At 42.2% G+C, this 24862-nt stretch overlaps 8 protein-coding genes across 8 annotated transcripts; 3 read left to right on the forward strand and 5 right to left on the reverse strand.

Moving 5' to 3' along the window:
- Nucleotides 1-252: 252 nt before the first annotated feature.
- BCR41DRAFT_364028 (P-loop containing nucleoside triphosphate hydrolase protein) lies at nt 253-3225 on the reverse strand. Its single transcript, XM_022025985.1, has 8 exons — nt 2322-3225; nt 2089-2237; nt 1813-2006; nt 1637-1719; nt 1362-1531; nt 1096-1265; nt 856-1021; nt 253-765 (listed from the first exon to the last, which is right to left on the reverse strand). The coding sequence occupies exons 1-8, from the start codon at nt 3204-3206 to the stop codon at nt 267-269; spliced, it is 2316 nt and encodes a 771-aa protein (XP_021875848.1). The 5' UTR covers nt 3207-3225; the 3' UTR covers nt 253-266.
- A 378-nt stretch (nt 3226-3603) lies between these two features.
- Nucleotides 3604-7822, forward strand: BCR41DRAFT_364030 (hypothetical protein). Its single transcript, XM_022025986.1, has 11 exons — nt 3604-3718; nt 3809-3958; nt 4060-4149; nt 4261-4405; nt 4571-4717; nt 4805-5097; nt 5186-5318; nt 5429-5523; nt 5601-5708; nt 5801-7544; nt 7625-7822. Exons 1-11 carry the CDS (start codon nt 3680-3682, stop codon nt 7795-7797), a joined length of 3117 nt encoding a protein of 1038 aa, XP_021875849.1. The 5' UTR covers nt 3604-3679; the 3' UTR covers nt 7798-7822.
- Nucleotides 7567-8753, forward strand: BCR41DRAFT_217890 (hypothetical protein). Its single transcript, XM_022019990.1, has one exon. The coding sequence runs from the start codon at nt 7978-7980 to the stop codon at nt 8617-8619; it is 642 nt and encodes a 213-aa protein (XP_021875850.1). The 5' UTR covers nt 7567-7977; the 3' UTR covers nt 8620-8753.
- A 498-nt stretch (nt 8754-9251) lies between these two features.
- On the forward strand, nt 9252-9783 carry BCR41DRAFT_314218 (ras-induced vulval development antagonist-domain-containing protein; the record flags this gene model as incomplete). Its single annotated transcript, XM_022021169.1, has 2 exons — nt 9252-9496; nt 9600-9783. The coding sequence occupies 2 exons, from the start codon at nt 9252-9254 to the stop codon at nt 9781-9783; spliced, it is 429 nt and encodes a 142-aa protein (XP_021875851.1).
- Nucleotides 9784-10009: 226 nt separating this feature from the next.
- Nucleotides 10010-11569, reverse strand: BCR41DRAFT_364034 (hypothetical protein). Its single transcript, XM_022025987.1, has 5 exons — nt 11164-11569; nt 10996-11072; nt 10756-10896; nt 10447-10672; nt 10010-10249 (listed from the first exon to the last, which is right to left on the reverse strand). Exons 1-5 carry the CDS (start codon nt 11348-11350, stop codon nt 10032-10034), a joined length of 849 nt encoding a protein of 282 aa, XP_021875852.1. The 5' UTR covers nt 11351-11569; the 3' UTR covers nt 10010-10031.
- A 2718-nt stretch (nt 11570-14287) lies between these two features.
- BCR41DRAFT_217928 (hypothetical protein) lies at nt 14288-17678 on the reverse strand. Its single transcript, XM_022019991.1, has 6 exons — nt 17214-17678; nt 17070-17096; nt 16886-16961; nt 16520-16752; nt 14721-16412; nt 14288-14613 (listed from the first exon to the last, which is right to left on the reverse strand). Exons 1-6 carry the CDS (start codon nt 17299-17301, stop codon nt 14573-14575), a joined length of 2157 nt encoding a protein of 718 aa, XP_021875853.1. The 5' UTR covers nt 17302-17678; the 3' UTR covers nt 14288-14572.
- Nucleotides 17679-18539: 861 nt separating this feature from the next.
- Nucleotides 18540-20967, reverse strand: BCR41DRAFT_314248 (P-loop containing nucleoside triphosphate hydrolase protein; the record flags this gene model as incomplete). Its single annotated transcript, XM_022021170.1, has 3 exons — nt 18540-19487; nt 19601-19937; nt 20027-20967. The coding sequence occupies 3 exons, from the start codon at nt 20965-20967 to the stop codon at nt 18540-18542; spliced, it is 2226 nt and encodes a 741-aa protein (XP_021875854.1).
- Nucleotides 20968-22226: 1259 nt separating this feature from the next.
- BCR41DRAFT_364040 (putative diphthamide synthesis protein-domain-containing protein) lies at nt 22227-24849 on the reverse strand. The gene is made up of 6 exons (XM_022025988.1): nt 24660-24849; nt 24422-24534; nt 24211-24288; nt 23934-24079; nt 23179-23814; nt 22227-23045 (listed from the first exon to the last, which is right to left on the reverse strand). Exons 1-6 carry the CDS (start codon nt 24840-24842, stop codon nt 22336-22338), a joined length of 1866 nt encoding a protein of 621 aa, XP_021875855.1. The 5' UTR covers nt 24843-24849; the 3' UTR covers nt 22227-22335.
- Between the last annotated feature and the right edge of the window lie 13 nt (nt 24850-24862).

Below are 24862 nucleotides of genomic sequence, written 5' to 3' on the forward strand. Positions count from 1 at the left end.
GCGATACTTTTATAAGTAATGGCAATGAAACTTTTGGAAAAAGCCCAGATGTATATATTATAATTTTACGTTCAAAACACTTCCTACTGCTTAATCACAACGACAGAGTGAAGAACAATAGATAGAAAAAATTGCTATGCTTACATCAAACGCACACGCGTTCATTCGGTTCTGAGATGATCAGAGCGCATGCAAAACGTCTAGGAAATGCATAATCATTTGAAACCACATTTTACTGAGTAGTAGTTACACCTTCAAATATAATGCTAAGAGGATAGGGTATTTAAGGCTCGTTTGAAGAGCGGATCGGTTTTCAACGCCATCATTACATCTTCTTCACTGACACTAAGTCGAACGCGCTGATGAATATCCTGTTTCCCAGACTCAACAAGCAGACACCTGGAAGATCCTAAGCTCGCGCAAATAGCTGAGAGGTCGCTCAACATAGGAAGCTCAAGGTTATAAAGCCGACACATTTGCAGGTGTGCGTGTGCGATTTCTGAGAACTCTACTTCTGCCAAGCCAAGACGCCGGAGCCTTAGGGTCAAAGCTACAAGAAATAGTTTTTGATGCAAGGAAGCTGTTTGGATAAGACGGACATTCGGCGACGCAAACATTTCCTTGATAGCTTGATCCACTATACGGATTGTCACCTGCTCTGGTTTCGGAGCAGGTCCTAAGTCTAAGAAAGGATTCTTTTGAGATGTCCTTCGTCGCTGCTCTTCTAATTTCTGTGCATTATTCTCCACAATCTCCACAGCGCGCCTATTGTTGGCCATGGCGAAGAACTTTAGCTAAATGCAGGATGAAGGTAAAGCTTTTCGTACTTGGTTGAATAATGACATTGCGCTCTACCTGCATATATCAAGAGCACGGCGAGCGTCTCCCGAAACAGCGCCAACCTTACGTGCAGCAAACTCGATTGCCTCCTTTTTAAACGCCCGAATGCCTTCCAATCTTGACTCGACAATTGTAACAAGCTGCTGATAAGTGTAGGGCTGAAAATTAATTCTAGTAAGACCTATTCATCAAAAAACAGGTTAGAGTGGCTTTGCGACATCATTGTCTTGCGTTCTGATCAGAATCGTAATTTACCCAAGCGACTAGACACTTTGTTGGAGAGCATGCGCTCTGGCAGGTCCATTGTATTTGCGACAGCCACTACAATCAATCTGGAGTGCTGCCAGTTTGGCCATTCGAAAAAGTTATACATAACGGTTTGTTTGGAAGTGACCAACAGGTCTAGTTCGTCCATCAATACAACGCTATTACACAATAAACCACGTTAAAACATTTGCCGCAGTCTGAATCCCACTATGACAGGGTTTTACCAAGAAATTACCGGACTCTGTTCTATATACCATGGTAATCTCCTAGGCCCCGGAGTACTGAACTGTTTTTCCAGTAACTGCAGTGCATGGTTTGCAGTGACTTTTTGATTTGATAATGCCATCCACAAGAGTACATATGCATACGATGGCTCCGTAACCTTCATTCCATTGATCTCAACAAATTGGAATGGTGATATTTCCTATTGTTCATCACCATTTGTTTTAAATCAATAAAAGTAGAGTGACAGTGACCCATATGTTCATTAATGACTACATGGGTTTTCAAGAAAAAAAAAATACATTACTCCTATATCAGCTTTCGCCTGTAATGATCGAATAACCTCAAGTACCGTGGCTGTCTTTCCAGTCCCAGGTACTCCAGAGATATCTAATGGAAAACATTGATAAGCGGAAAAAATGTAAGCTTAGATTTGTTAACGCTTCACATGTAGACAATCGAAACCTTCCTTGATCTTCTTACAAATGCAACTGCCTGTTCCTTCTTCAAGCGCACTCTCCAAATGCTCCTGAATTTCCATGAATTCATCCTCTCGGCAAGGCAGTGAATCGGGGACGGCTTTTACATGCAAGCGATTGCGCGCAAACTCAAAATCAGTCTTTGGTACGATAGTTGAAATCGATCTGTGGGTTGTTGGCACTTGAGGTGTTGAGGACCTGAATCGCAAACAAACTTAAAGATTAAGAAGAGACTTCATCATAATTTGATCGCATTTGTATCCTACGCATTTTTCCATACCCAGTATGTTTTGAAGAGACAGAGATGATAGCGGATTTTCGCACGTTCGCTACAGTTGCGGCCTTTTTCTTGGCAGGGCCTCTCTTCCTCTTCATTCTAGAATTATCATTCTCGCTCTCACTCTCGTTGCTCTGTTCATCACTGGCATTCTAATTTTGGGAATGCAAAGAGATTAGCGGTGCCTCATTTTGTTAGAACTCGTGGCCAAAGTGCTTGCTATATAACAGACTTACTGCTTGATATTCATTTGAATCTTCCTCTGAGGCACTGTCTATTTTAATAGTGCCCATCTTATGTTTTGAGGATGATTTGATGACCTTTCGAGGCATTTGCTTGGTTTTCGAAAAATCATTAGAGGGTGTTTTATTCACTTGCGCTACACTCTCCTCTTTTAGAGCCATCATTTCATTATTGCCCATCCAATCCATAGTGTGATATCCTGTCATTCTTTTGACCAGGCCTCTGCAAAACCACACCATGCTCTCCTCATGATCTTGAACTTTCGCCTGTTCCTGGCCGAGACGCTGCTGCCAATCACGTTCGTTTAGCACCTGACACTTCGCAATGACAGTACTGATCTCATTCTTGTCATCATCAAGAGAATACACAATTTCACCCTTCTCAAGTTGTTGTGGGAAATTTCCTTTGCGCTGATGTTTCCTCAATCTGGCGATATCTTCAGCCTGATGAAACCACCGAAAATTACCCTCGAGCCCTCCATCCTCAGTCTCCCACAGTTCCAGTATCTGTGCCACATGGGGATACTCATATTTTCCCGAGTATTGTTTATTTCGGAGAAGGACAGTGTCACCAAGGAAATAGGTCGTACGACCTTTCTTAAACCCGCCATAATATGGGATATTAGAAAAACCAGAACCGCGAGTAGCCCTCCTCAAAGGGATCCGCTCTAGCCCACTACTATGACTGTCGGCAATGCTATGGTTTTTATCCCTATCGATAGGCTTTCTACGCAAGAATGTCTCTTTATTGAGTGGTTCCCCAATCCATTCAATCTCTTCATCTTCTGACTCAGATTCGAATGACTTTTCCGGCGCAACCTTTTTGGCCAGACGTCGGGTTTCTTTCAGTCTTTTATAGGTTCTCTGTTCAGTCGCCATGGTGATAATGTGCTGTTATTGACCATAATAATGCTAAAAAAAAAAAAAAAAAAAAAAAAAAAAACGCTTGGTGCGGTCGCTAGGTGGCTTATGTGATCTACTTATTGCATGCTGTTGCATCAATGCAATCAAGGGCCATCCTTTTGTTCTTTTGTCTGCCAGCAGTGCAGCTATCAAACATCATGATTGTGGTGTTCTTGGTCGACACGAGTGCGTCGATGAACCAAAAGTTCTCGAGCGGAATGTCAGCGTTGGAATGTACCAAGTCTGGTATTGAACATCTCGTTAAAGTAAAGGAAGCATGACAGATGAGTTAACATTGACATTTTGTCATTGCTTGCGTCCATAATTGTTCCGCCTTTCACTGATTATTTCTTTTCGTAGTCCTCCAACGTCCCTACTAATGACACCATGAGTGCTTTATGTAGCATCTACCACAAGTAAAATCCGCTGAGAAACATAACGATAAATTCATGTTGGTCACATACGAAGAAGGCCCTGGATGTGTGAAGGTAGATATGGACATAGTAGGCACGTTATCATCAAGTTATGCCGCCTCATCTGCTGTGTGTGCTGATTATAAGCTTTACGACTCAAAATAGTCATCATTGAAGGACCCTTTATCACACCTGATCAAAGAACTCAAAGTGCTGAAAGCCAACGACATCTCCAATCCAGGATCGTCTCTTTCGACGATATTTGATTTGCTCAATGTCTATCGCATCTACCATGGAATAGATACGCCAGGAAGTGTAAGCCATTCAGAGTGTAAGCAAATGTGCATGCAATGCAAACCCCGCGTTTTTCCCATGATGAATTAAAAAAAGACGACTTTCTAATTTTCAATTAATAGGGTCGATTCCCTGGCACCATTGAGCCCACAATTATCTTATGGTTCACAGACGGCGGAAAGCAATCCTCAGCCTCGGGGACATTAGATAGAGTACAGTGTATTTTGCGGATGATTGATCATACCGACTGTCAGTATGTATAGCATCTGAGCTGTTTTTGAAGGATGTATTAACCCCCGTTTTGATTATCTACCTCATAATAGCTCAATATTCCAGGAATCACGACAGCTGGGGTTGATTACTATCATGAGCCTTTTCGATGGGACCAAAGATTGTATACAGTTTTTTTGGAACCCAACACTGAAACGGTGGACCCGCAGCTCAGCATTTTAAGCACAGTAATGGGTGGTATGATTGTGCAAGTTATTGTCCTTTATCAGCAAAGCCAGTTCTATTCTGAAAATAGACAAGAATATGCATAAATGCAATCAACAGGAAACTTGCTCTTGGACATCTTCAGCGTTATGTACCTTTGTTACTGACTCTAATATTCAACGGCGGCATATTCTCTAGGGACAAGTTATCGTGTGCGGACACTCCGGCACATGCTTCAAGCCATGGATTGCATGCTAGGGATGAGCAAAATCCCCCCAACTCAATACTCTCCACAGGCTGTCCTTCATATATATGGTGTTGTGGTGAACTTTGAGGATTTAATAGGTAAGATTAAACCCCGAAAGAAAACATCTTTGCTACATACGCTGTGCTGCTGCTGACCACACGATTCTCATATATACATCTTAATAGTGGATCCACGAAGACCCAATACGGCCAATCACCACCAGCTAATTTATGTGAATCCCTCCTGGCTTAATCCTCAATCGCGTCACCCGGGCTTTTTTCCGATTCCAGAGCCTTTCTGGCCAGAGATCGATGCCCAGCGGATCCCAACACGTAATGCGCAACCTACTATTCACTACCACACCAAGGAGGAAAAGTGTATTGATATACCGGATGGTTTTCCATACGACAAATACGTTGTTGCTCCATGTCCAATGACTCAGGAACTCCTCACACGATCCCCAGGGACATGTTGGCCAGTATGCATATAATTTGCTAATATCTTCATTTTGAGATTTGCTGTATATTAATATAATCTTACTTTTCTTTTTTTCCTTTTTATATTAGGTTTATATCAAGAATAGCTATAAAACTGAGGGATTTGGATTCCCTTTTGGGTTCCTAAAAGCAAATACTAGCAAGAATGCTGTGACTTTAACAGTGGTCGCCTATAATTACCCTGCGCTTTTTACATTACTTGGTATAACGACATCGCTAAGGTTTACATTGTGGTTTGCATTGATTGCTACTTTTCTTTATTCAGCAGCTCCCTGAGTATCAATCTCACATGAAATAATGAATCAATGATAGTAAATTTGAACTCCATACCGAGCCGGACACCGACGGCTGAATGGCTTCGAGATTTTGCGGAATACCTTAGCCATACGCCTTCATACTACTATTCAGTAAGAATCATTCAAATGCCATTATTTTAATTCATATAGGATGCACATCACTCACAATATTGTCGATGTTACTGCAGCCCTTAAGAAACGCTCTCAAGCGGATAGGTCTTTTCAATGTCATACAACCTGACCAAGGCATGATGAGCCAGGCAGTTCTCAAGATCCTTGGCAAAAACAAGATACAGGTAAATCACAAGAGCTTCATGATTTTTGATAAACCCATGCGTAGTCACCCAAGGCTCATGTGTTGTCTATTTTTATTTTTATTTTTTCCTAGGCCAAAGCTGAACTGGACAGATTTCTGACCATAGAAGCAATAGCTCCTGTTGATGCTGTGGGTCCTAAGAAGAAGACGCTTTGTGGCAATGCATTCGATGTCCCTCGTTCTGAGCTGATCCCTGTACTTGATGATATGAAACGTGCATTTTTTAGAGATCTCCAAATTACTTCTATCTCTACCACATTGGCATATGCATCAGAAACTTCCCATTCTTTGATACCATCTGCATCAAGATCAACGTCGGGTGTCATGCGAACCGCGGCTTTGAAACTGGATTCTATTGTGGATTCTGATGATCTTCATTCATTACCAATCGCTGATATGGGGATTTATCAAGATCGTATGCAAAAGATCCAGCAAGAAACTCTTCGGGATCCGTTCCGAGATGAGGAGTCAGTCAAGTCATTGCAGCGGACAATGTTTGGTAATCCCTACAAACAAGATAAAAAGGTTTCAATTGATGAAGAAGATGAAGCATCTGCTGCTGGTCAATCATTGTCAACCAATAGCAGTTCAGGTGGCTCGTCATGGTCATCAATCCTAGGTAGGAAGAGGAGACCACGACGACGTTCTGTATCACCCTCACATTTTCCAATTGAGAAAGTCCCGAGTTTGGCCCGGAGTGATCGATCGACGTCGACTAAGACTCTTGTGGTATCATTTGGGGCTCCTAGCGGGAAAACAGCCATGCCATTGCTGAACATCATGATTCAACATGGCTCTGGAAAAGTTCAGTCTATTGTGGATTCTACAGAAGGGCTTGGGTTACATATGGTTATGCATGATGGAGAGGACGAAGATGAGGATGATGATGATTTCAGGAGGGCTATGTTCAATTCTGATGAAATGGAGCTTGATGGCGAAGACGAAACAGCGCGCCTTCGTGCCGATACGCCGATGCCAGGAGGCATGGGTCTGGATGATGATGATGAGGAAATGGAGGAGCTTCAGCACGCACAAGACTTGATTCCACCACCGATTATACCCATGACCTTAAATGACATTGTTGACTCTCAATCGGATAGTCTGTATCAGAGTAAAGATGGAGTAACAGCCAATCATTTAAAGCACGAAAGGGTTGACAATCGGCAGGAGCGCGAAGGAAATCCAGAACATACTGATGAAGTCGCCAAACCAGTGTTCGAAGGTCTTGTATATGATCCAACAGCATCGTTAGAGCTGCAGTCCATACCACATACGATCCCAGAACGTACTGAGCCCCAAACTACCACTGAAATGCTTCCAGTACGACCAACATCATATGATCTTTCAATGCATGGCGACAGTGAGTCGGAACACATTTCTCTTGCCACAGATGCTGAGAGCAACTTGTCGAAGTCCTCCCAAAATCTTACGCCAGTGCCTATTCTCTATTCACCTTCAGCTGAGAATAATATTCACAGCTCTGAAACGGTCACTATTCCTGTATCATTGGAGGGGAATGTATCGGCAGAGGCTTCCTTGGCACTTATGCGAAGTCCGTTGGAAAGTATGGTGTTGGACGATGCATCAATCAGTCCAAGGCAAGGAAAACCTGTTCCTTCAACTTCCGCTCCAGTAATCACTTCTTCAACCTTTGAATTGAATGACCCTTGCTCTATGGAAGCTCGCAACCTGGACAAAGAATATGTTGTAGCACAGGAGCAGGTCTTATCGTTACAACAAGAGCACATTAGTTTTCAAAAGACACCAGCCGAAATCAAAAATAAAATTGTCGCACAACTCAAGAAGGGACCTAAAGGTATGTACTGATTTAATCCCATGTTTGAGGTAAACAGATTGATTGAGATGTGTCCTAATCACTACATATTATTATTATAGGCTATAACGAAGGAACCATTATCAATCTTCTTTGGCAAATTAATGAGGCACCGAATTGGAATAAGGAACAAAAGCGAGCTGCAGTAATGGGTTGTCTAAATTTCGCGAAAGGTTTGCGTCGAGGAGCGGTTGTGTCGGTATTAGAGACAATAGCACACAATATTAGCAGATAGAGCGAGATGTAAAAGTGCTATCCACCGCATTCTAAATCAACCACTGATTTGTTTGTTACTTGTCACTAAAATAAAAATCGTATTTGCTGCTTGGCTCTTTTTTCAACTCCCTTTCATTTTCTGGGCGGTCCATCCATCAATCACTTTCTAGTATAGTAACCAACATTTCAAAGATCCTTCATGTCACTTGAATCCTCTACAGTAGTCGAACGCAGACGTTCACTTTCGCCAACAACGCAAGCCGACACTTTGCGGAATATGCTTTTAAATGCCAAAACTCAGCGTGACACTGAAAACGGCCATAGCAACCGAGAGGAGCCTAAATCAGGAGGAACTCAAAAACAAGAGATGCAGAAAGAACGGCGAGGCTCTAGACGAAATCCAAGTACAGATCGCCGTGACAGGAGCTTAGGTCGGTATCGACATGAAAGTTCAAGTAGGCAGCGTAATGGCGATAGTAATCAGGATAGAAATTTTAATAATGCAGACTATAGAAGGATCGAGGCTGATGACGAGCATGATGACGGACGAAGAGATTACCAACGCAGTACATTTCGGTCTCAATCAAGATCGCCTCATCGTGGAAGGAACAGCAGAGGTTTATATTCTCATTATGAGCCGGAGAGGCGCAGGACGAGACGAAGTCCAAGTTATGACAACTACCAACCGCGAGACAGAAATCAGGAAGATCTAAGAGGCCGAGACCAACACGATAGAAGTAATGATCACGGATATGACTCTAGGGATGAGAGACGCCGTGATGAGCCTTACAGAAGGGGACGAAGACCACAGAACATGCTACCTGAATACTCCAACAGGTAAGTTAATTGAAAAATCTAAAAGTTGGAAGGACTTATTGGGTACAATGTAATGATCAATAGAGTCATGATAAATAATCATTTCTTGCTTTTGTTGAATCAGCCGCCGAGAGCAACGACTAGCGATCAACTTTTCGATCTGGGCACCTTCGCCTACTGAGGACGAGCTTCGTAACAGATCACCATCGCCAGACAGAGAAATTAAAAAGAAAACGCCGTCTAAATCAAAGTCTAAGAGATCATGTATGGCTTATGAACCTAACCTTGACGACATTATTTTAATAAAAAAAAAAAAGTCCTAGTCACTAACAACTATTCGCAATTGTATTTATTAAAGACTCTGATAGTGACTCAGGAACTGAGGCTTCTGATTCGGATCGTAAGCGACGCCATAAATCGTCTAAATCGAGAAAACATAGAAAATCGAGCCGATCTCGTCACAAGAGCCACAGGAGTAGCAGACGTTCTTCGAGGAGACGTAGTTCAAGCCCTACCAAGGCAGATTCAATGGAACAAATCCCTTCCCAATCGGCCGACCGTCGTGGCTCGTCCACCTCTGCACATTCACGTAGTGATATTGATCCATCCAAAGTATCTGTGGCAACAGCGTATGGTGATAATGAATATCCTGACGATATGTGGGTTGAAAAAAAAGTGGAGTTACCAGAGGATGATCAAGAGGTTGGTCCTATGCCTTTGCAATTGAATGATATTAAGATGAACGAGCGTAGTTACGGCGGAGCGCTTAGGGCTGGTGAAGGTACTGCGATGGCAGCCTATGTGCAAGAAGGCAAACGTATTCCTCGTCGTGGAGAAATTGGCCTGGAAAGCGAACAAATCCAGAATTATGAGAGCGCAGGATTTGTAATGAGTGGCAGTCGGTACGTGAACTATTTAGCTTTTCAAAATATCACACAAATACATGTTTATGACATGTCAGTATTGACAGATTTTAACATTTAATTTTTTTTTAAAAAAAAATAGACATCAACGCATGAACGCTGTGCGTGTTCGAAAGGAAAACCAAGTTATCAGTGCAGAAGAGAAGCGAGCCCTCATGATGTTCAATCAAGAGGAGAAAATCAAAAAAGACAACAAGATTATCAATGAAATGCGAGAAATGGTAGCATCAAAACTCCGATCCACTGGAAACTCAAGTTCATATTAAATGTAGTATAAATAATCCTTTAAAAAAAAATAATAAAAAAAATATCAATTGAGAAAAGCTGTAGCTTATGCAAACAGTGAAAGAGTATTTGAAATAAAGAAAATTAAAAAAAAAAAAAAAAAAAAAAAAAAAATATTGTTATTATTATTATTATCTATTCAATTTTTCTCGCTGTCTCAGGGCATGACATGACGTTAAAATGAAAAAAGCTCCCGTTTTCGTTTGTTCTTGCTCTTTATTTACCCTTGTTACTTTTGAATTACGAAATCTTTAGTGAGATCCAGACCCTTCATATGTGTATTAGTAATCTTCATTTTTCGATTCCTACGCACTTGCTTGCGTTTTGGAACTTCACCTGGTCCCTTCTTATCAAACACTTGCATATGAGTCAAACCAGCCTTCTCCAATTCCTTAGGCAGATCAATCTCGTCCGGAATTCGCAAGCGGTGCCAAATTTCTCGAAACTCTGTAAAGGATAATTAGGAGGATAAAGGAAGCAGGGAGTAAAGAAATAAAGGAAGGCAAACAGAGGTGGATCAAGGAGGGTGAATGCAAAAAGTGGATGTGTTTAGCCACTTGCTACACCACTCCTTGCTACATCCTCAAGTACTCAGCACTTGAACATTCTGTTACAAAAATGAGTTGTTGATCATATAACTATACCTGGATCCATAGCTGTATTATAGCGTTGATCGTTCCAAAAAAGTACCCTTGGCTGCCCATCCTTATTCTTTACCACCAAGATGCGTCCTTCACTAGCGAGTTCCTGAACTGCCTGTGGCAGTTTGGAATACGAGTCCTTGAGCTCCTTGTAGTCCATACCTCCTTCATTTTTCCTTTTTTCGAGCATTGCAAGAAGATCCTCCTTGCTTTTGATCTGATACGTTGGCTAATGTATCATGGTATTATCTGTCAGATAATTTGCTCTCGCGCTCAGCAGCTATTGGGATACGAAGCATAATAGCAACGTACCTTGTATACAAATGTATTATTGACTTCATCATATGCTACTTTCTCATTCGATTTGAGCAACTCATACAGTCTTGGTTTTGTCTCCAGGTCAATATTTCCTTTACGTTTCAAATCCTCTACAGATTGTGGCTCATCTGATGTCTATTAACATATGGAAATAAAAAAATAGTCAGCATTAGCATTTATCACTATGAAGCCAGAACAATCCGTAATTTCATTAAAAAAAATACTCAAAAGTACTTTTAAGAAATTGATCGCATTGAGGAGTAAACTATTTATATGGTTTCCCGCCCCAGTTTCTTGTGGTTGAGAATATACTATTAAAAGAAAATGCATCAAATCAGTATTACTGGAGAGAAAAAAAGGGTAATATTCCAATGATTGGTAGTTCATCGCTCTCATATGCACCTTCCGCCTTCCTCTTCTTGCTTGACTTGAACACTTGTAATCCGTTATTGTTAGGATTGGCATTAGAACCTGTGTAGATAGGTCCATCATCCTGTGCTAGTAATGGTGTAACTACTGCACGTCTGATGACGGGCTGATCAGCTAGGCGCTTCTTGAATTCGCTGGTGGCATTTTTGAAGTGAGACATAATGCTGTTTACGATTGATTTGGACAATAGTTTTTCTTTACACAATTTGGACAACAGAGAGATTTACAGAAAGGTAAAAGACAAAAGTAAGGAGAAGCGCTGGATGATGCACGTGACTCGCTTTATACTTTTCTGAGTAACATTGAAGATTGCATAAAAGTCTTTCTGCCTGGAAGGAAGAACAACATTAGGAAGAGAACTAAGAGACAGAATGGTGGGATAACCTAGAAGAGCAGAAAGTTGGAGGAAAAGAAAGTGAAAGAAAAAAATGCCAATCAGGAGATGGAGATACTGCTTAATCTGTCAACGTCATTACCTTGGCGACGGCGCGCATCCGAATAGGCATAGATGCGCATAGAGCTATAGGAGATACTTTATCCCGAGATCTTGAGGACAACCGAGGATTTTAGCGATAAAAAACAGCATTGATACGGAGAGAAGGTTTTCAATCTCAAAATGAGGTCTATTCTGAAAGTTAACTGGGGTACCACCAAATAGTCATTGGTATTAATTTCACATCATATTGCAAATCGTGCTCCTTCTCGGATAAAGACTCCGCTAACCAAGTCAAGGCTTAGCATGATTATCATGGTAGAAACATCAGTAAAGGTAAGATTGATCCTGAAGTGCTTGTGATGTTTTGAAGCGGATAGCCGAAATGTTTGCGGATAGCCGATATGTTCATGGAAAGCCATCCAGTTTTAACCTGCCGTGTCCTCAACAGAAAGCAAATAAAGTGTCCACTTCAGGACAACAATGTATTCTGAAAGGATAGGCGACTACTTAACTTGAAGTAAAACTCGGTAAGTACTTACTGAAATTTGTATGATAAACATTCACATCAGTAAAAAAAAAAAAAAGTAAATTTCAGTAAGTATATACTTACCGATTTTTACTGGAAATTTACCGATGTTTAAGTAAATAATAATAAAAATTTATTCCAAGTTCGTTTGTTCAGTACACTACTTAGAGCTACTAAAATTTATCCCGTGTAGCTCAATATTCAGGAACAACCCGAGGATATTCCTTGATGAATAGAACTTAAACGCCTTCATATACTAGTTTTAGAGTGTGGAAAGGTTTATTCCGTCTTTTTGGATAGGATATGAGCATTCTAGTTTAAACGCATTTCCAAGATGCAATTACCACGCCGCCACTGCCCTCTCGTCCCACACGATTCTTGCCTCCATCGTCCATACGCACGCATTCCCAAACACCACGCTCTTTAATATCAATTTGGGCTTCATGGCAATGTCTCACTGGGTTATACACAAGTTTGTAAACTTTGTTTGTCTGAGTTCTCAGGACAAGACGCTCTGGCCTTGGGATAAGAGTTCCAGCTGTTGGATTATTGATAGCGTTCAGCACAGACGCATAGTTCTTGGAGCCTCGCAACGAGCCCGAGTTAACCGTATGAGATGCAGTTGTGGTTGTTCCTGTGGAAGCCTTTGACGACGGCGTCATATTGCGTGAACCAGATAGACCTAAACTTTGCGCATTTGGACTGCTTCTTGCTCTGAATGTTGGCTGCCTTTGAGGTTTATTGTTGACAGGGGCTACTGCGGATGATCCGACGCTACCTCCCGCAGTCTTGGAAGAAGCTGCAGTTGCTCCACCAGTAGCTGCAATAGGAAGATTCGAGCCATTGGTACTTCCAGTACATGACCCCAGGCTAGCCTCCGTTTCTGTGAGCGCCATCGCATTAGCTGATGCAACCGAAGCCTGTGCCTGAGCAGCTAGGGAAAGGATACAGAATTTGTAGGTGTGTGGGGAATAGAGGAACTCTGTCTGTGGAGACTTTACATAAAATTCATAAGGCGAAAAGTGTGGAACTACAAAGTTGAGTGGAGTTTTCGGAATAGTTCCAATGTGATGAATAGGGAGGGTGAGTGCTAGTGCATACGGAGTAGCATTACTTGGCGCCTAGGGGAAAAAAACAATTGAATTGAGGCAATATTAGATCACACGCTTAAAATTGGACTTCTTAGAACAGACCACTAACTGCCACTTACATGGTCCACTTTGCGCCCTGCAAAAATATGGATAACTCCCTTCCTGACTCCGCCAGGACATTCAACAGTTTCAGGGGGAAGAACAGCTTTGATCTTGGCGATCCTAATACCTGTGCAATGGTGTGGCTGATACAACTTATTGCTAGCTGCTGCAATCGATGCTGCTAGACGTGCACCACTGGCAGCGCTAATCGTTGAAGGCGCTGATCCAGCTTGTGGCACAGGTATCTGACTCCGCGGAAGTTGTTGTTTCTGCGGCTGTGTGGACTTATGGCTACTGCGATGCTGATAAGGATTCCAGATCACAATCTGTGCAAGAGCACGTTTTCTAATGAGTTTGCCTTCCGAATTCATGGCTTCCACCTCAGCTCGTAGCTCAATGCCTTCTCCACAACCTTTACCTAAGCAGTCCCCCCCAAATAGCCTTGCGACATGCCCTCCACCCGTGCTTAGCGCTGTAGAGCTCGAAGGACCTCCACCATCAATCCGGATAAAGACTTCAACAGTCTCATCGTCTTTGATTTCCAGCCTTGTCCGACGTTTGAAATCCGGAAGACTCAATCCGAATTCAAAAAAGGCAGGCCTCACAAAAGGGAGCTGCAGAAATACCTGTGGCGGGATCGATGGACTGATGTATTGATAGCTCAAAAACATGGGGAAATGAGTCAAAACCAATTCAGTTGGGGAAGTTAGGAAGTAGAACGATGAAGCTGTCTGAGGCTTATTAGGATAATGGGCTGGATGAGTTGGAGATGCAAGGCAGCAGTCAATAAATCGATAGGTGCCATCAATACGGATCACATTCCATGCATGGTTGGCCGCTGGGATATCTTTGGAAAAAACATCCATAGGACCTTTGATATAACCCTTCACAACACCCACATCCTCAATACCTGCAGCCAGCGCCATTTCTGCAAATAGATTTGCAAAACCCTCTCCTGTCTTGCATGTTCTGCTTGTCAATACATCCTGAGCGAGCTCTGGCATGTCTTCTTGAAGAAATCCACGCACGTAGTCGTCCACGCCTTCCATGAACACCGCTGGAAGTGGTGCCATAGCACCGGAACGCAGGACATGCGAGCCACTTGCAGCAATACCATTGCTATTTGCCATGGTATTCAAGGCCGCCATATGCTCATCTGCTGGCCCCAACTTGTATCGTCCACCAGAGACATCTCGACCAGGACCACCCTCAAGCTTAATGTTTTCACTAACCCAGATAAATAAGACACGTAGTTTGGATAATGGAGACTTGGAATAGGGGCGTGTCAGGTACTTTTGCGACAAGAGTTGTGGCGTCATATGTGGCCCACGCTGGTTCACATTCCTGGCAACTTTGTCAATCTGAGTAAACGTACTAGGTCCAAGCTCGAGAGCGTTGTTTGAAGTGATGCCACCAGGAACAGGAGGGCTATCTCTCATCGGCTGGCACCGCTTCACTATTTCGAATGGATCTTGATTCTCTTGAGCACTATCCTCATCAGCGAAAAATTGGGTATCCTCCTTGCCTGGTTCTGGAGAGTGAACCCGCTTCAAGCTCTTTTGCATCTCAATCCAGGCAAAATGCTCATTCTTATTACGAATTGCGTCCTTTTCGGCAACTTTTTTGGGATTAAGGATCTGCTTGAACGCACGCATTAGTGACGCTTTGGGTTTCTTAGCGGTGTAGGCGCCTAAAGACTCAAGATTTTCAGACATTGATGCATCATCCATTGCTTTATCTCCAGCGGCTGACTCCCCTGTCCCAGATACTCCCACTACTGAAGCAGAGGTCAGGGGATCCTTGGCATCGACTGAAAACCTCCTCGTAGCGAAGTTTGATGCAGTCATTAAATTACTCTGAGGCATCCGGGCTGTTTCACTCTTCCGCCTGACGTCCCTTGTCCCAATAGCGGAAGCTCCAGACATAGCCGTACCTCCACTCGATAGAGTCTCTGCAGTCCCTTTCGAGTCCGCTGTAGCAGAGGATGAAGGTGACCTTGATAGCTGATGCATTTGAGCTGCACTATAACTTGACGGCGAACTCTCTGTAGGGGAAAATTGAAACGGGGCAGAAAGAGCATAAGCCGAGTGGGGCCGTGCTTTCGGTTGCGGGATCACAATGCTTGGGGCCCGTGGCAAAGACGAGCGGCGCGCTGACACTGGGAATGTTGACTGGTGCTCTGCTTGATACATTTGTGCTTGATGATCGTAGGGATTAAATGCGGCACTTCCCTCGGGCTTTAAACTAACCTGACTCAAATTACGCCGATGACCGCCGCCATACGTTCCTTGAGACTTGGGTTTATCCAATGCTCCTTGGGAGCGATTATGCTTAGCGAGATTTTCCAGAGATAATTCTGATAAATTGGTTGAGTAAATACTCTGCTGCTGTTGTTGATGTTGTTGTGGAGCATAATCAAACGGAGCTGAACCGGTGGATACACCACTGTGCCTATAGCTTGGTCGGTATCGAAGGCTCTCGTTGGTATGTCCTTGCACGGGTGCTCCGGCAAATGAATCGTATTGTTGCGTAGGTAATATTTCAGATTCAACATGGTGCTGTTCTTCTGAATAATCCTGATCATCCTGAAGTTCCTGGTTTTGGAAGTCACCATAATCGCTATATGCGGCAAGGCTGACACCGGATGAATTACCACGCCATATACTTGAAGAGTTCTTATTTCCCATGTCAGACTCTTGGAGGTACATGGCAGACGCAGGCCGAGTGAAGTCTCTTGAACGATGTTGTGGATGATGTCGTTGCTGCGTTCTTGTATCATCCGTTAAATTAGGCATTGAATAGCGGTTCGATACTTGCCTAACCGCGCTCTCAGCTGCAGCATACGTCGTCGTATGAACAGGACTTGATGGATCCATTAACGCAGAGCTAGTACTGTTTCTTCGTTGGTTTGAAGTGTACTCTAAATGATAGTCTGCATCACTCTGAATCCCTGGAGAATCAAGATATGGCTCTTTCTCAGTGTCTGATGCAATTGGAAATGCCCCTGGCAGAGTTGTGCATAGACCCGAGTCACCAATGATTGCTTGTGGGTTCTTTCTGGATGTAGCTATTTGTATTCAAAATGCTTGAGATTAGCCACTTACTGCAGACTATTTTTTTTGAATCTTATGGTGAACCTAAGGCAACAACCCAAGGGTGCTGATATCTACATACCGCCGAGAGAAATACTAGATGCATTAGTAGATCCAGAATAAGGTAAATGTGAGGCACTACTGCTGGTTAGCCCTGTCTTATTTGTACCATTCGTATTGCTCAACATTGTATTGACAGGTTTGCGCTTTGTAAACTTTGAGCTATCAACAGAACTTTGACGCGAGTGTTGTCGCCGATAGCTTTGGGGTTGTGAGCGGGGCGAACTTCTTTCTGAATCATCGTCATTTGTGCTACTGTGATGAGTAGAGCTCGAGAAGTTAGATAATCAGAATATTAAAAATAAAAAATAAAAAATAAAAAAGTAATGATAACAGCATACAGCATGCAATCTGTTCGCATCCAAAAACGTTAAATTGATAGACTTACATGACTTCAACAAAGTTGGAGGGGAAGTTGCCATAAATACCGTCGGGAAGAAGAGTGCCTTTCCACCATCCACCATCTGCAACAATTTAAAAGAATTAGCAGTGTTAGACTGTTATGTCATATTTGCATTAAATCTATGCACTAATGAGCAGAGAAGGATCCCACGCTTCGGCGTTTGTCTTACCATTGTCATGCACCTTGATAATGTCACCTATTCACGTAGAATCATTTTATTTAATTAATTATTAGTAACAACCAATATATAAAGTACAAGTTCATCCAATTTGGCCGAATGCATGTCATTGGAAATGAGATGTAATGACATTACCTTTGTTTATAGTAAGGTCGCCTTCCTCTTTTGCCGTGAAGGCGTAGATCACTCTGACAGTGCAGACAACTGGAAGTCCGTGTTCCATCGTGAAAGGAAAAATACAGATGGCACAATCTAAAGCTTTCTTGCCAATGAAATAGATAAAATGATAAATAGATAGATAGATAGAAAGAGAGAGAGATAGATAAAAAAAGTCTGTGTGTAGGTAGTGGTATGAGGCAAAGATGGGGGAGGGGGAAGGGGGGGGTGAATATTCGAGTCCGCGGACTTTTGTGGCGTGATGATGTGGTATATTAATAAATGATGTTAAGAATGAGGAAACAGAGGTTTAAAAAGAGAGAGAAGAGAGAAGGAGTGACAATTAAGAAATTCGGTGTGAATTTTAAAGGCGATTATTCAGGGACAAACACATTAACTAAAATGGACAGTAAAGAAAGAGAGTGGACTTCGAGAAAGAATAAAATGCGCGCAAAGTTCTCAGTAGAAAAGTCAATGATGGATCAATGTCGTAACGGATCTGTATCTGAACACAGGCAGGAAAGCAGGGGGTCTACAACAATGAAAACAGGCTCAGATAAACAAAGCAACGTAATGCATACAAAACAGAGTTGTTCCTGATGTAACACTGCTTAGGCTTAAACTAGAGGATAAAAAAAAATAACTTGGATGGATACTGTGTCTAGGTCATAAAAGTTGGTTTATTAAAGCTAAGACTATGGATATAAAAGGACAAGTGAGTGATAAGATTCATACCAGCCAAGCAATCGATGCAAACAACAAATCTCAAGAGGATGAATGAAACCCCTGGATATGACCAGCACAAGACCAAACAACAGTAACAATTGTAACAACAATAAAACAATAAACATTAGAAAAAAGAAAGGATAAGATAAGATCAATGATCCCTTTACGACAGACCTTGTTGTAGTTAGCCACTCTGCATTATTGAAATGCAGTACCAAAAACAATAACAATGGGGCAGGCCAGAATGCTTTCACATCAAAGCCAGACAAGCAAGAAACAATAAAAATTATCAAAGTGTGTTTTCGGCCCAGAAAGGAACTCCTTATCACTTGTTTTGATGGTATTTGATTGTTGTCGTCAACTTCTTCTTATAGACGACTACTGCTCATTCAATCAAGTAGGGCTGTAGAAAGGTTGCCCAACTATGAGGACTTCATATCTTTGGAATCAACTGCAAATCGACTTTATTCCATAATTAAATTTATATAGAAAACAATGCAGAGATGTAAGTGTACTGTACAAATTATGATTGTATACAAGTGCAAAATGTTGTCAAACCAAGAAATAAAAGTCGCCGCTTTAGATTGGCCTTCCGGTTCCAGCACGCATACCCTTCTTATTTTCTGCAACAACCTTTCTGACATATTCATCCACACCTCCTTCCATCTTGATCAATTTTCCACCCTTAACACGGTACACGACCCCGGCTTCCTCCTCATTTAAAGCTTGGTCCTCCTCATCGTCGAAAAACTCGTCATCTTCATCCTCTTCACAAACAGACTTCACAAAGTAGGCATCATGAGATACCAGTACAACAGCTCCTGCAAACGATTTGAGCGCCACAATCAATCCTTCAATCGTCGCCATGTCTAAATGATTTGTGATTTCATCCAGCAACAGAACTTGTGGTCCCCCTTGAACACAAATAGCCAAGGCAACTCGTGCTTTTTGACCACCCGATAATGAGGACATGGGCAATAGCGCAATCTGGCCTGCAACACCGAATGATCCAAGATATTTCCGTGCCATCTCCGGGTTCTTATAGTCATCAGGAAAAGTATCCATAAGGTACTGTGTTGCTGACTTGGCAGTGTATCCATCCAGTTTATCTACATTGTGCTGAGAGAAGTATCCGATATTGACCAATGAAGAGAACCGTTCCACTGTCCCTGAGGTAGGTGTTAAATCCCCAGCAAGTAATGAGATGATAGTAGATTTTCCACACCCGTTTGGTCCAAGGAGCGCAATTCGAGAATATTGATGAAGAGAAAGATTGATATTCTGGACCACGGGACCAGACTTTCGGGTAGTAGCTCCGGGATAGGAAAAAGTTACGTTGTTGAGAGATAACAAGGTCGTGGGGTTGCCACGAAGCTCCTTGGGTATCGGCAGAGGGATTGTTACCGGAGGCTCCGGCACATCCCGTTCAATAAGTAGCCCCATATTATGATGGAATCCAGCATGGTAAGATTGTTTAAATCGTTTTCCACTCTCTGTCTTGTTGTAACCCGCAAGCCGTTCGAGTTTCTTTTTTTTTTTTTTTTTTTTTTTTTATAATTAAAAGCAGTCAGTAAACCAAACTTTTCAGATGTCGTATGGTCAATGACATTCATGCAAACAAACAACTTCGCAAAAAATACCTTTTGCCGTGATGCAATAACAGCGCCACGCTTTTCATCTCCTGTTTTATTCATGATGGACCGCTGCTTGTTGATCGTTTCCTGAACATGCTTGCGCTTCTGCTCTAGAGCTGCCACAATCCTGTCCTTCATCTTGGCTTTATCTTCCATTTTCATCTCATATTCGTCATAGTTGCCTGGAAAGTAAGATAACTGGTAATCGCGCAGTCGAATAATTTCCTCCGTGACGGCGTTCAAAAAGTTACGATCGTGCGAAACTACCACCACTGTTTGATCTTCGTCCAAGTTCTCTAGTAGATAATTTTGTAGCCATATTATCGCAGGCAAGTCCAAGTGACTAAATAGATAACCCAAATTCGTATTAAACACTTATGAAAGCAAAAACACGCAATATACGAAAATTAAAAGGAAAAGAAAAGCACATACTTAGTAGGTTCGTCGAGTAATAGAAGGTTTGGTTTCAAAAAGAGGGCCTGCGCAAGCGCAATCCTCATTCTCCAGCCTCCTGAGAACTGTTTAATTGGTAAATCCTGGCTCTCTGGCGTGAAGCCAAGACCTCGAAGCAATTCACGTGCTCTCGCTTCTGCAGAATCAGCCTCGATCTGCTGAAGCTTGTTATAGACGGATTCGAGCATCTCGTGAGCCTGGTTCAAGATGTCTAGAGGAGGCTCAACTCCTTCAATTGGGACCGCTTCGAACGCCTCCTGCGCAGCCTTTTCTTGCGCCTCAACGATTAAGAGCTCCTCACGTGCCTCTGCTCCACGCTTACCACTCCTTCGTATGGCAAGCTTATGTTGGGCAGCCAACTTGACTTTAATTCGCTCCCATTCCAACTTCTTGATGCATTTAACCAGTTGCTTCGGGTACTTATTGATAGACTGCTGCAGCAACTTAGATTCAGACATCAATAGGATCCGCTCTGTGTCCGCCTTAAGCACTGTCTCAATAACAGTCTGGTTCTCCGGAGTCTCTGAAGGCAATTGTTCGATGTAGAGCGTCCTGAGATTCAACGGAAACCCAATCAGCTGTCCGTATCCAATTGCCTTGAGCAGGGTTGACTTCCCCGTACCATTCCGTCCAATTAATCCATATCTTGTTCCAGACTTAAACCAGAGGCGTGTATCCTTAAGTAGGGGCTTCTCACCAATATTAATATTGACTTGTTTGAGATCCACCTCCTTCGAAAGTGTTTCTAGCGTTTCCTCATGGAATCGTGATTGCTGAGAAAATGCCTCAACGATAGCATCCTTGCCCGAAAATGCATCTTCATTAAGGACTGGCGTAGCAGTAGCTGAAGCGGCCGCACTTCCTGCTGCTGGAGAAGTTGATCCTGCCTTTGCAGCAAGCTTCTTGGCGGCTTTTGTCATTTTGACAGGTTTTGCCTTGAAACTCTTTTTAGGTGATCTTGACTCAGATTGCTGCCGCTTATCATCTGATTCGCTACTGTTTCCAGTACTTCCTCGATCTTTGTCTTTCATAGAGAGATCTTCAAGAGACGAATTTAGTTTGACAAGGGTGTTAGGTGTATGTTTTGTTCCGTCTGATTTGTTCTCCGTAAGCAGTTCATGAAATCCGTTGTAAAACAAGGACAAATCAGCTTCCTCAAGTCCAGCATCGACAAGGAAATGCTCGGTCTCTTCGCGAAGGGTTTCCACTGAGGCAAAAGATTGTCCATCAATGATCGATGCAAGAAAATCTTGGACGTCATTATCAAGCTTGACGCCTGTAGGCAACCGGGCAATGAAGGTCTTTGCGGTAACAGTCATGGTGATAACAGTAATTAGGGAATAAAGGAGGTGGGGATAAATTGGATGATATTTGTTTAACTTTTTTTTCAGAATGCGAATGACAATTAGGAAAAAAAAAAAAAAGCTGCTCGCCATTTTATAATCGCCACACAAAAAGAAAAAGACAGTCTTTCCGCAGTGCAAAGTCCATGCGATCCAAATCCCGCAGCAATTTAGACTCCAAACTCTTAATATTCTGTGCGTACATGTCTAAACATCGAAATTTATGCAGATCCTATCCGTGCACGTCCTTCTCGCAAACATAAAACAGTGATATTTATAAACTAACGGGGCGCATGTTCGTTATGGGCGAACAAGTAATATTTACTCAGTAAATATAGGAAAGCTCCATGTCTTAACTATTCCCCTCTCTAGCTACTTTCTAGAAAGAATTTTACATTTTACATCTCAGTCGTTTGAATCTTTGAAGATTGATTGATATTGTCTTCAACCTTGATCTCAACATCAACAAAGGATGAGTGTGGCATATATATACATCTGCAATATATATAAAAGGCGAATTCTTGACACAGTTTTTTAATACGCTTACCCCATCTTATCTACGGTCTTAGCATAGCTCATACAGTCATTCGCAAAACTATTTGACATAGTGTTCAAGAATATAAACCTTGGAGCTGGTGACCTAAACTTAGTTACGACAGCATGCTTGAAACCGAAACTGAAGAATAGCGAGGCGCTGACATCCTGTCTTATTGTAGTTATTGTTGCTGCAATTCAATTGAGAACTGTTGATTGAATTACGAGTAAAAGATTCTGTCCTCACTTCAAGGCAAAATAAACCAAAATGAGGAGAGGCCCAAGATAGGCAGTTAATCCCAGTGAAATGTAGAATGTATTAATGAATATCTTAAATCTCAAGATACAGAGCCCTGTATTGATGAGGTGATTCCTTTTTTAAAAAATGATGCAGACAAACTTTAATCTAGGCTAGTACGCTTCTTTTTCGCGATTATTATATCCAGACTCTGAGTTGTAACCCCTAGCAATGCCTGCGCGCCCTTCCGTAGCAAACTCAACTGATGTCTCACCCAGCTTGACTTCTAGGCCCTTGAATTGCCTTGACCGAAGATATTCCCCTGCAGCGCTTGACATTAGTGACGCTACACTCGTATTCTTATCCCTAACAGTCAAGTCTTTCGATCCTTCAAGCAAGGCTGCAAGCTCTTTCGAGTCTTCCCTATTGGACGTAAACTTCTTACTTTTCTTAAGCTGGCCTGTTACGAGTGAAAAATGTGGTATTTCATCTTCATCACTTGCACGATCGGACGGACTGTCACCATCTTGATCATCCTCGCGATCAGAAGCAGCATCGAGCTGAGCTTGAGAAAGCTTGATCTTGTCTACACCAACTTGCCCATCCTCAGGTAGCAGTTGCTGAAAATCCGTGATATATTTCCCAGTCCAATCTAGGGATTTACTAAGTGCAATCTCAAGCTCAAAAGGTGTGACAATGGGGCGATAAAACTCTTTGCTGTCTATTAAGCTATTCTCGGGACATGCCACATAGACAAAGCAATCAATTTCCATGAAATTCGCCATCTTGGCCACATTAAGCTTGCCCATCACAAACGTGTAGGCTTTTTTACCCTTCGACTCAATCAATGTCTTCAAGTGCTGTATCATGGTCATGTATGAGGCTAGTATATTTTAGAGATGTCGTGAACAAGGGTTAATACACTATATCATTATCAAAAGGCATTTCAAATAATATACGTCATGAGTCAATTCTCCAAAAAACATGAATATGTTAGGTATCCTGTCAAAACATACCAACGCCTAAAGTTCCAACAGCGATACCAATGACATCTGCATCCCTAGCCTTCTGAACTAAAAAGTATCGGCGCATCAGAGACCTGTTGATCATTGCTGATTCTAATCGCCCTTCATTTTCCATAGGGTTGAAAGAATAAACATCGCATGCACTATGGGTCATCATGATATTGGAAAGCGTGGGGCTTTCGTTTCCTACATAGAAAAGGGCATAGTCTTCAACCTTATCATCTCCAGGGAGTTCATACGTCCTCCCAAATCGTCTCCGTTTGGTCTGATCATTTTTATCACTGCTTCCATCCTCCATGTAATCGTTTGGCACCCTATTCTTTTGTTGTCGTTGCTGAGACATTATAATGGATGTAGCTTCCTGACGTGATGAATTATTGCATACTGATGGAGGGGATATGTTCGATCTATTTTGGCAGTATGAAGATGATTTCTCGGCGCTTGGAGTACATGGACCCTCATCACTTTGATTGGAACGAACTTCGTTCTGCTGACAGCATCCGCTCCTGGACTTATGATCAACGATTTGACTCGATAGGACATATTCAAGGTTGGACTCGGTTTCAACTCTAGATCTAACAATGTTGCTATACTCCATGTTTCTTTCCAGTAATTTCAGGAGATCATCTATCTCAGTACGTTAAGATAAAAAAAAAAAAAAAAAAAAAAACCATATGTTCAACCACTTTTTTTTTCTCTCCTTTTAGAATAGCAAGCTGCAAAGCTAATTGATGGTCTGTTCTTACCAATACAATGTGCGTAAACCACATCATACATCAGTAGGACCTTTTTTGACTTATCTCGACCAAACAGCTCGCTGAATACTGAAGCACATTTCTGCACATCCACAGGCTGTTTTCCAAACACATAGATGACGGGAAGGCGAGAGCTTCTATTCAGCAAAAAAAGGGTTTAACAGAACCAAGACCATCGACACCAGATATTTTTTAATATTAATACATCAGGACACAGTGCGTTTGTTTCAATGATCTCATGTTTGAGGATCTAAAGTCATCAACTTACGGGCTCTGGCAGGAACGTCCATAATGAATGATTGCGTCAGCTGAAACATGCTGTGCTGCTACTTCGTCCACACAACAGCTACCGTTTACAGATATTTAAAAAAAATAAAAAGTCAATGAAACAGGTATAACTGACCAATAAATCTAAATCAGGGCTATTCTTTTATATGTTTGTTTGCTCAGATGAAATAAAAGAGCCTATGTCTCCTCACCTTCCATATGAGGTGTCTGCAAGTACATAAATGTCACTACCCGTCTGTTCTCGGATTAATTGCGCTACTAATCCAGAATCTGGTAAAAGTTCATCTGGAAATTGTAGTGCGATCTATGTTTTTTTAGAGATCAAGATTGGGGTCAGCCTTTGTAACAAAAAAGCTCTACATACGTTGGACATTTCGCTTCCAAGACATTAGGATGGCAAAAGACATCTCTATAATCCTATAAACTTACTCTTTTGAATCCACGCTCCTTGATAATACTGACCGTACGGTCAATTTCATAAATGTCGGTGCAGGCGGCGATCTTGTTCTGTGTTTCGGATGCCAATCGACTATGCTGTACCTCAATCTGGCGAGCAATTACAGCTGAGCCATCGTCTGCGAAATTTGAAGGTCCATTGAGCGAAGTCGTCATGGCTGGCTGGCTGAAAGGTG

The sequence above is a fragment of the Lobosporangium transversale genome, assembly GCF_002105155.1.
Source record: "Lobosporangium transversale strain NRRL 3116 chromosome Unknown BCR41scaffold_68, whole genome shotgun sequence".
In the NCBI taxonomy this organism is placed as follows: domain Eukaryota; kingdom Fungi; phylum Mortierellomycota; class Mortierellomycetes; order Mortierellales; family Mortierellaceae; genus Lobosporangium; species Lobosporangium transversale.

Bases quoted from the DNA above. Each gene is read 5' to 3' on its own strand.
- BCR41DRAFT_364028 (XM_022025985.1), bottom strand. From the start codon at position 3,206: ATGGCGACTGAACAGAGAACCTATAAAAGACTGAAAGAAACCCGACGT. The intron at 1,720-1,812 runs GTAAGAAGATCA...GTTTTCCATTAG, and splicing joins AGGAACAGGCAGTTGCATTT to ATATCTCTGGAGTACCTGGG. The intron at 1,532-1,636 runs GTAATGTATTTT...GATGAACAATAG, and splicing joins AGGCGAAAGCTGATATAGGA to GAAATATCACCATTCCAATT.
- BCR41DRAFT_364030 (XM_022025986.1), top strand. From the start codon at position 3,680: ATGTTGGTCACATACGAAGAAGGCCCTGGATGTGTGAAG. The intron at 3,719-3,808 runs GTAGATATGGAC...GACTCAAAATAG, and splicing joins AAGGCCCTGGATGTGTGAAG to TCATCATTGAAGGACCCTTT. The intron at 5,524-5,600 runs GTAAGAATCATT...ATGTTACTGCAG, and splicing joins CGCCTTCATACTACTATTCA to CCCTTAAGAAACGCTCTCAA.
- BCR41DRAFT_217890 (XM_022019990.1), top strand. From the start codon at position 7,978: ATGTCACTTGAATCCTCTACAGTAGTCGAACGCAGACGTTCACTTTCG.
- BCR41DRAFT_364034 (XM_022025987.1), bottom strand. From the start codon at position 11,350: ATGTCTCACTTCAAAAATGCCACCAGCGAATTCAAGAAGCGCCTAGCT. The intron at 11,073-11,163 runs GTGCATATGAGA...TTCTTTTAATAG, and splicing joins CAAGAAGAGGAAGGCGGAAG to TATATTCTCAACCACAAGAA. The intron at 10,673-10,755 runs GTACGTTGCTAT...ATGATACATTAG, and splicing joins ATAATACATTTGTATACAAG to CCAACGTATCAGATCAAAAG.
- BCR41DRAFT_217928 (XM_022019991.1), bottom strand. From the start codon at position 17,301: ATGGAACACGGACTTCCAGTTGTCTGCACTGTCAGAGTGATCTACGCC. The intron at 17,097-17,213 runs GTAATGTCATTA...CTACGTGAATAG, and splicing joins CGACCTTACTATAAACAAAG to GTGACATTATCAAGGTGCAT. The intron at 16,753-16,885 runs GTAAGTCTATCA...TACTCATCACAG, and splicing joins TCCAACTTTGTTGAAGTCAT to TAGCACAAATGACGATGATT.
- BCR41DRAFT_364040 (XM_022025988.1), bottom strand. From the start codon at position 24,842: ATGACGACTTCGCTCAATGGACCTTCAAATTTCGCAGACGATGGCTCA. The intron at 24,080-24,210 runs GTAAGTTGATGA...TTTGCTGAATAG, and splicing joins GGACGTTCCTGCCAGAGCCC to AAGCTCTCGCCTTCCCGTCA. The intron at 23,815-23,933 runs GTAAGAACAGAC...GTACTGAGATAG, and splicing joins GGTTTACGCACATTGTATTG to ATGATCTCCTGAAATTACTG.